This window comes from Chiloscyllium punctatum, chromosome 45, assembly GCF_047496795.1.
Source record: "Chiloscyllium punctatum isolate Juve2018m chromosome 45, sChiPun1.3, whole genome shotgun sequence".
In the NCBI taxonomy this organism is placed as follows: domain Eukaryota; kingdom Metazoa; phylum Chordata; class Chondrichthyes; order Orectolobiformes; family Hemiscylliidae; genus Chiloscyllium; species Chiloscyllium punctatum.
This window is the reverse complement of record NC_092783.1, coordinates 47,517,192-47,526,396: the sequence shown is the minus strand read 5'-3', so window position 1 is coordinate 47,526,396 and position 9,205 is coordinate 47,517,192. Positions and strand designations below refer to the sequence as shown.

The window sequence follows — 9,205 nt, the reverse complement described above, 5'->3', positions numbered from 1 at the left end:
CAGCTAAATTGTTCATAAATTACTTTTGTGTGATTTTTAAAAATGTGATATATTTTCCTTCCATAACAGCAATTCTACAAATATTATTTAGACATTTGTGTTACAAAAATATTAAGATTAACATTAGGGTGCCAATTTTAAGTTTCAAAACAAAGATCTTCCAAAAGTACACAAACTTAAGTATTCACGTAAATAACAATCTTGGTCAAAGTCATTCTGAATTGATATGCAAGAAAGATGAATACTTTAAGTAGCTAAGATCCAGGTGAATTTATTCACAAATTAGAAAACAAAATGCTTTAGCTTTAAATCACTGAAAATACACAAGCATTCATATGGTAAAGCAATAATTCAACAATGTTCTTAATATTGCTTTCTATTAGCTTTTGAAAACCTCCTAATTAGGTCTTCTTAAAATTGACAAAAATCAAATCATAATACTATATTTGAAGTACAGTTCACACTGATGTATTGAAACCATATAGTACAATTAATAATCAATTGTTGAAACAATGTTGCTTTCCACAAGCCTTTTCCATTCACATTACAGAAATTTGAAATGTAATCAATAAACAACCAGTTTAATTCAAAATTCGTTCAAGAAATACGTCATTTATTTCACTGACTAACATCTTTAAAAATTTAAAGGAATAGGTTGATAACTCCTGTAGGCAAGTTATTCTCAGTGTCCTAGCCAATAGCTATCACTCATGTGAACATTATAAAAACAGATTATCTGGTCTTTATCACATTGCTCCTAATGTTCTTAAGTGATGACAGAGAATGGATGTTCATCTGCATTTTCAACACAACCAAAATAGAAAAACAGTGAAAACAGCAATGAGTTTAGCAACAAGTGCAAGACTGAAGGGTGGTATTAGCTGTATTAAGAGTAAAATGAGTGCAAGAGAGTGTTCATCTAGCTAATGATAATCTACCACCACCTCACTTTATACTTCTAGAGATGACTGGCCACCACAGATCTTCAGAACATATGGTTCAGGTTTAAAAATTATTCCCACTCAAAAATATGCAAGATATTTCTATACTGTCACAGCTTTATAGATATATGCAATGAAAATCATAAGAAAGATAGTGGTTTCAAAAACAGTAAAAAGTTTCCCAAATAGGAAGGAAATCAAGTATAAAGCAAGCAGCTTTACAAATATTTATATGAAAGAATGCTAATGAGATGCAGCTTGTCATAACAAACCCACCCAGTTGTTTCACAGATCAGTATTAGATCTGTGCTATCCAAAGATTCAGCAACACAAACCCCTGTTGCATCTCCCTATTAGTGTTATGTTGTGGCTATAAATTCATTAAAATCTGAGCACTTAACAGAAAATTGGATAATTATTGAAATAAGATACAAGGCTGTGAAATATAGCAGTGGGATTTATTTTGGATACTTAACAAAAACCCATTGTAGACATGGAGCTGAATTTATTAGCTAAAACTTCAATTGTTTAACTTGACCATATGTGCAACGGCAAATATCAAATCAAACTCATCATACAGATTGTAGAATGCAACTTGATTAAGATTTCTTGAAATATATTTATTTCTGGTTTATGGTGGTTACTCAGATTGATCAGAAAACAATTTGAAAAGGTGTACGTTTTATCATATTGGAAATTCTTCAAACACAGCATCATAGAATTAGCCGTTTTAGGCTTTTCAGAACCATAAACAAGATGAAATAAAAAACAAAATTATTTAAGTAAACCACAACAGATCAAGTGGAAACTTAAATATCTTACCAAAATATATGTAAAGATATCAAGTTTATACGACCCTCAATGTGTGCATACCCACTTGAATATTGAACTGTAGTGAACTAATTGTGAACTCCACAGTAACTTTAAGAATCATGATCGGAGAACATACAATGCTGCTAAAAAGTGCTAAGTATTAAGAATGGAATATCTCACTGAATCCTTTAAGTCACATATAGACAGATGATGATATAATTTGGAACATGTGCTGACAGGTAAGTCAACAGTTTCTGAAACCACAGCACTACAAAAAGTCCGAAGTCCTACATCACATCACTTTTCTCAACTAAGATAGAAAGGAGTAGCACAAAGCACTTTTATGCAAAGAAAATATATTACATATAAACATGTTATAATGCTTTTCCAATTCTAAAAACTAAATATAAAATGAACAAAGAATTCAAAGCAAATAAATTAACAACCTGGTCATAACAGTGAAATAGGTATTCACCACCTGAATTCAGTTTATATGACAGTAAACTTGCTATTTCTGAAAGCAGATAACTTTTCGACTAAAAAAATACTTTAGAAGTACATGATGCGATGGTCTCAAATTATTTCCCAGATTACTATATAGAAGAAAGGTAGAATATTAGATGGAACAAATTACGCAGTAAACATATCTAGGTACATACCTGATGTAATTTTAAGTTACTTCTATAATCCATGCATTGTATTTAGTTTACACACCTATTGCTCTTTCACACCAGCAATGAAAGCAGAAGTGCAACAAATCAGTACGCAAGCATTAATTTTTAATTTAATAAAATTAAATTACTTGACAATCAATCAAGATACTGATATTCTAAATGTGAAAAACACTCATTTATACTTGCGGTGAGGCATAAAACTTTCAATCATTAAATTAACTTCTAAGAAACAGTAAATCTCTTATTTAATAAAATACTGGAGGGTTTCATCAGTGTATCTCTAATAGCTTTCATATATATCAAGTACATAGATATGTATAAATGAGAGTTCTTGGTAGAACAACACTGAAAAGACTTAAACTTTCCTAATTCAGGAATCTGATACTAAAATTGTTACACAAGGGAAATTATTCTGGAGGCCATTAAAGAAGTGACATAATATGAAAGACCTTTTGGAAAAAGCGTGACAATAAATGTCAGCTTCTATAAATTGACAACCAGATTTTATTGAAGCACATTATCAGGGATTTTGTATTTAGTGGCTTTTTTTTTTAAAATATGCAATATTTGCATGACTTTAAGAATTTACTGCTTACATTTAAGTTTCACACAAGTCAGTCTTGGTGAGAAATAAAAGAGATACTAGGTAATACAGAAAGTTGAAGAATGTAAAATCGTACAAAAAATCCACGAAAGCTTGGAGTGATGCGTCCAGGAGCAGATTTTAAAAATGTAGTTCTGCAAATTAGTTAGTCCTCCTCCAAAACCACTATTTTCCCAATTTTAAACACACATCTGATTGTTAACAATTCATTGTCCTCTAGTTTACCCCTCCTCCATATATCAAGTCTTCAAAAACAATTCCAATATGCGAGGAGCAGTCTCACTTGTGAGAAAGTTGTGATTGTAGCTCTAGATGTACCATATATTTGTAAAAATGTCATAATGCCTTTGCATGATGCTGTAAAATCAGAGTGCAGGTACTTGACAGCAAATCAGATGGAGGCAACAGCATCTCGAAATACTATAGTGCTGTTTATTTGGCAAGAACAGCGTCTTGTATCTCCAAAATATTCTTCAAAAATAACAAACAACGTTTATTCCAGAAGATCCTGAAACAAAAAGAAAATTTGGGTTTCGATGCAAAATATTGATTCTGGAAAGTTGAATTTTACATATCATTTCCATACAACAGGGGAAGGGCACATATGAACAATTTCAAATCACTAAGTCTAATTAACTTTGATTTCAGGAAGCAACACTGAAAAACAGTGCATTCTGATTTCAGGTGTATAAGATATCACCTTCACAAAAATTAATATAACTAATATTTCATATGTATTCTACAGAACCTTACATCAACAAATAAACTTCATCCTTACTCATGGAGGAAATGTCCAAAATGTGAAGTAATTATTTCATAATCAGATGACAACCATTAATAAATTGCATTCTGCTACAGACGCACTAGTAATTTCATTCTATGAAGTGTTGAAACCCATTCAAAATTCTCTACCACAAACCATATAAAGTTACGTACAGAAAAAAGCTCACTTTATGTAAACCTTTGTAAGTTTATTACTCCACTCCTAACTTTGGACTTAATAGACAAAATAGGTTACATTTCTGGACCCCGATTATAAATTTGATTCCTCAATAGAAACCAAAAAGTTAGAATAGAACGCACCCTCCTGCAGCTTGTATTTTATTGTCCATTTACAAAATCCCATCCAAATTTCATTTTGGGACACTAAATTCATTCAAAAAAATTATAGTTAAATAAATTATATCAGAGAAAAATAGGTTAATAAAGCTTTAATTAGAACAATTCTGACAGGAATAGAATATACTGGGTTAAAAAGTGGTGACTAATGACAAATCTTTATATGCTACAATTTGTAGCCCTATGCAAAAATGCTAACTATTTTGTTACAACTGAAGCTAGAGTGCAATGTCACTCCAGTCCCACCACTCCACTGGTCACAACAAATTTAAAATGCATGACCCAGTTAACAATACAGCCAATAATATATTTTACGTATGTCAAATGTTCAAGATAGGTTTCAATTGATGATCTATCACAGACAAGTGTCAGTGAATACAGGTAGTTGTCACTGGAACACCTGCAGATGCAGTTCCTTCAGGAAGTGACAAAAACTCAGGTCTCACAACAAACTCTCCAAAATGATTTTCACAGAAAAGCTACCATCTTGCTGGCTTCGCTGCCTCAGGAGGCAGTAGCCCAACTGAACTTTATGGAATATCAAAACAAAACTCCTGACAGCCATAAACCTAGGCAAGTGATTTCCAGTAAACAAACCCAAACATCAGCTGAAAGCCACAGGAGTCCAACAAACATCTTTCAAAAATAAAGATCTTTTATTGAACTAGCTCTTTTCTTAAAACGGAGAGAGCTGGGTCAATAAAAATAGTTTATTTGAACAGTTAGAAGAGACACCACTCCTCTTTTTTTAGATTTAACAAACATTGAATCACTGCTGACTGTTCAAATAAAGTACTGTCCACTATGCTTCAGGTATGGTTCCTCAAACAAAAAGCATTTTCATAACACACTACCTGAAGTGAGATATCAATTATAAAAATCAATAATTATTGGATGTTTCAGTGTATGGAACAGGTGGTTAGTTCTCATTCGCACATTTGACTCACTTTGTCAATTTAGCATCAAAATGCAGAAATATTGTGAAACATGTTTCTGAAAATTAAATTAAATCAAATCAAAAATCGTACAGTCAAAAAGAAACAATTCATATTTTGGCCCGGCACGATGGTCTCATCCCAGTATTGAGGTCTTGTCCTGTGTGGAAATATCCTTAGTCTCCCAGGTATTCCAGCTGACCCATAGGTGGTCTTGGGCCAGCATGGCTGTCTTCTTCAGCACAGGCTTCTGGTCCAGTATTCCAGCAGCCCAGTGTGATGTTCTTGTCCCATCTACATCTGCAGGATTTTGTATTATTCCCTTCCCGTTATCTGAACTGTGATGAATCTGGTCTTAATTTAACTCTTAAAAATCATCTTTGATTACTATAGGTGTCATACTAGGCCAAACTATAAAACTTTTTACTGTATTTTTAAAGTAAGAGTATACTTGAAATTAAATTTCAATTCTAATCTATTGTTTCAGACCAGCAAGTAACCAGATCATGGGATATAATAGTATGGACAAAAGAATTTAAAATAGACAGACATCATCAGAAAAACAAATACACAAAACTGGTAAAAGGATTCAAGGTCTTGCAGACATTAAGTGCACGTAGATTTTTTTTTCTTTTAAGTAGGTGCGACAGATTATTTCTATATAACAGATTGGATTTTCTAAAACTCTTGTGAGGGCCTTAGGATGCCCAATAGCACTTTACAAATGAATTTCTCTTAGAGTCAGCCTTTTGCAGACAAACAGAAGGCAACTTGAATACGTTGCTGCCATTTAAAAAACTGGCACAAACTTTGATAGTGCCCTGCTTTCCAAATAGTTCCTTAAGCTGTCTAAACATCCACCTGAACAGCTTAGGTACAGCCCTCGTTCAGACACCCGACAAAGCTACAATGAAGTACCAGTATAGTTCAGATACTCAAATTAAGGGTTTATCCAGTCTTGACCTTTAACTCAGAAACAAGAGTGCTATCAATTGAACCAAGTGCATGCAAAGGCAAATTATTAACTTTTCTACAGTATTAGAAAGGAAAAAAAAAGTGTACAACATATACCTCATCAGAGTCATCATGGTATTCTGGTTTATTAGTGACCGCAGCAGTGTCCAGTTCATCTGCTGTAGTAGATTCTGCATGCTGTTGTAGCACTGAGTACCGATGTACCAAGAATCTAAAAGGATTGTTTAAAAACAAGTTTAAGAGATTATAGCTGGCAGGTTTAACAAACACATGCTCTTTTTATGCAAGGTTTGACAGTTTCACATAAACCTGCTCCAGCCTAAATAAATCATTTTACATTGAGAATGGTAAAAATGAAAAAATTCTGAATTACATGTTTTAGCAGCATTTGGGTAAGAGCGAAATAATGTACAGACCCCCCTGCTCATTTGTTCTTTCAATCTGCATGTTCAGATTGTATGTCCTTAGTTCAAAATACAGTATTTGTGCTGATATTCTTTATAACGCGTGGGAAATTAGTCAAGACAAGGCTGAGCAGAGCCCACCTCGTGTGCGCTTCTAACTCTCAACTACTGCAGACTTAGTTTAATATTTACTAAGCTACCAAACTCAAAGCGTGTTTAGAAAGATGTCAATAATTTCAGTCCAATAAATAGAAAGGCTACATTAGTTATTTAATGATTTGCCAGTCAATTTAAGTAATTTCCATGAAATCAGCCCAATATAATCTCAAGATGACTACAGAGATCAAGCTGAGGTTGTACCTCAATTGATTTGCATTTATATTTATTTCCCCTCAGTCCTGAATTTGGATACCCCCACTACTTTCATGTTGTTACACTACTGTTCTAACTGAACACTTATCTGCCACTTAAATGTGCCTGCATTTGTAGCTTGAGAGATATACAAATAAACAGCAGCTGTTGCATTTTAAGAATCTTGTAAGGTCCCATGATAGGTTATCTGGAATATGTTGTTAGCATTAGTACCCGAGGACATTTTTTTCAAGCTTTGTATAAGTGCTCCGTTTAAATGTTTGTATTACAAGAAATGTAAATGACATTGCCACTTTGAAACTAAAATGGTCTCTTCCCTTCAATTTCTCAGGCAAGAGGAAGCAACCATGCTGGTCCCAAGACACTGAATTGTTCTAGGTAATTTGCACAACAGTTTCCTTGGAGACTGCCACTAATGATGCTTAGTACCAATCAAATAAAATCACATTGCAATATCAAATACGAAAACTCAAAACACCACTGACCATAGGCTGTTGGTAGTTATTGCAATATGTACACCAATAGAAAATCCTTCAGAGTTTGGGATAACTTGCCATAAATACATACAAGGTAATTTTCTAACTTTGCAGACACGGTCATATGCATTACATTCTGAATTTCTTGTGCATGTTCAGCAGGTGTGGCTTGTGCCAGTAGCATAAAGTGAGGATATTTCCTAATCATCCTGTTCAGAGGTGTTATTACTCACCACTGGAGCAGGTGGGACTTGAACCTGGGTCTCCTGATTCAGAGGTAGGGACATTACTACTGCACAAGGGCCAAATAGAGGGGGGAAACTGCACATCAAAACTAAATTACACCTGTTGTGTCAGTATTTTTAATTAAAAATACGTTCTCTTCCATGTAAAAATTGGCTATCAACTGGACTAGAGCCATCTGACAAAGGGTCACTGGACTTGAAATGTTAACAGTTTTCTCTCTGCAAATACTGCCAGACATGCTGAGTTTCGCCAGTATTTGTAGTTTTGTTTGCTCGTAATATCTACATTCCTCAGGATTAAATCACTTACCTTCCACCACACACATATTTCTTGATGAAGATCACTCCAAGGATTAACAGCATCAGTAATAATACTATGACAGTGGCAATAATTGGCACAGAGCTGGTTCTGCGGGAATCAGACTGAAACAAATGAAGCATTTTAAATTCTAAATACAATCTGAACTTAAAAATTTTGAGAAAAGTACAATAAGTGACAAAGCAAGGACTTGAAAACAGTCTCATGAGATAAGCAATGTTAACAGAGAAATATAACCATCTTATCATTGCACAACATAGTATTTCAGGACAAATGTCAATGTGCAGTCATCTCATTTGGGCTTTGAACTCTCTCATTCCATTAAATCTCACCTTTAATTAACCCAATGCTCTCCCAGACAAATTTTAAGCTGTAACTGTGCACATGCTGACTGGCTTAGTTTCTCATTGCCAGATTTTGCTTGACTATTTTAAGCTGTCCCTCTTATTATCATATCTTATACTGCAGTACCATCCTGGAAAGCAGCCAACCAATGGACATTAAAATGATAGTCTTACCAGTAATGTCTGCATCCCATGAAATAAAAAAACACCTGCAATTTCCTAATTAATGTAATTTCACATTGACAAGATCAGACCTGCAGTTTTGCATATACTTTTGGTGATGTTTGTACAAAATAAACCAATTGTTCTTATGTACACTTTGACCAAGAATTCACACTATAAATTGTTTCATAGCTTAACAGGTATTCAGAAACGTACCAGTTCTGCAGGTGCCAGCAAGTTACTGACACATTTTTTACTCATGTCTTTCACCAAACGATTTACTTGCACCCCTCCATAACACTTATCTCCCGGAATTTTTCGGTATCTACGAAATGACGAGTTGGTTACAAATCTGATAATATATCAATTGTAAAAAAAAACTAGGATTTTAAAAATTTAAATAGCATGCATATTGAACACCAAGGGAAAAAGATAATCTTCAATCCATTCAACTATGAAAGGACAGAATAGCACTTTTTCCTGTAGAACTGGAAGTAAATGCCATTTTGAAAATAAAAATACACAAGTTTCGTTCCCTAGTCAATCTGCCTAAAAGAAGATATTGCATGTTTTCTAGGAACTTAGAAGTTAAATTACTCATGGTTGGATGTGAGGTTCTCAAAATATAATGGATGACCTTACATGGAACAGGGAAAAGTTAGAAATGCAAACAAAGTAAGTGTGAAAAAGAACAAATACACAGTCATTTAATCTCTCACATTTAGAATGTAATTTCACTGTGGTTCATTTTCCCACCACATCATTTTTCCTTGCTCAAAACCTATTTTCCACCTTTGATTGCTGATGAAAAAGGTAACCGAG

The 9,205-nt window shown here is 33.9% G+C and overlaps 1 protein-coding gene across 1 annotated transcript in view; it reads right to left on the bottom strand.

Annotated features, from left to right (window-relative positions):
• Window positions 1-255: 255 nt before the first annotated feature.
• The window catches only part of sort1a (sortilin 1a), a 77,647-nt gene continuing 68,697 nt past the window's right edge, over window positions 256-9,205 (bottom strand). Inside the window, exons 17-20 of the mRNA XM_072563681.1 lie at window positions 8,600-8,708; window positions 7,869-7,981; window positions 6,158-6,272; window positions 256-3,540 (exon numbers count right to left, since the gene is read on the bottom strand). Coding sequence (XP_072419782.1) covers window positions 3,526-3,540; window positions 6,158-6,272; window positions 7,869-7,981; window positions 8,600-8,708 — 352 coding nt within the window. The 3' untranslated portion in view covers window positions 256-3,525. The remainder of the gene's footprint in view (window positions 3,541-6,157; window positions 6,273-7,868; window positions 7,982-8,599; window positions 8,709-9,205) is intronic.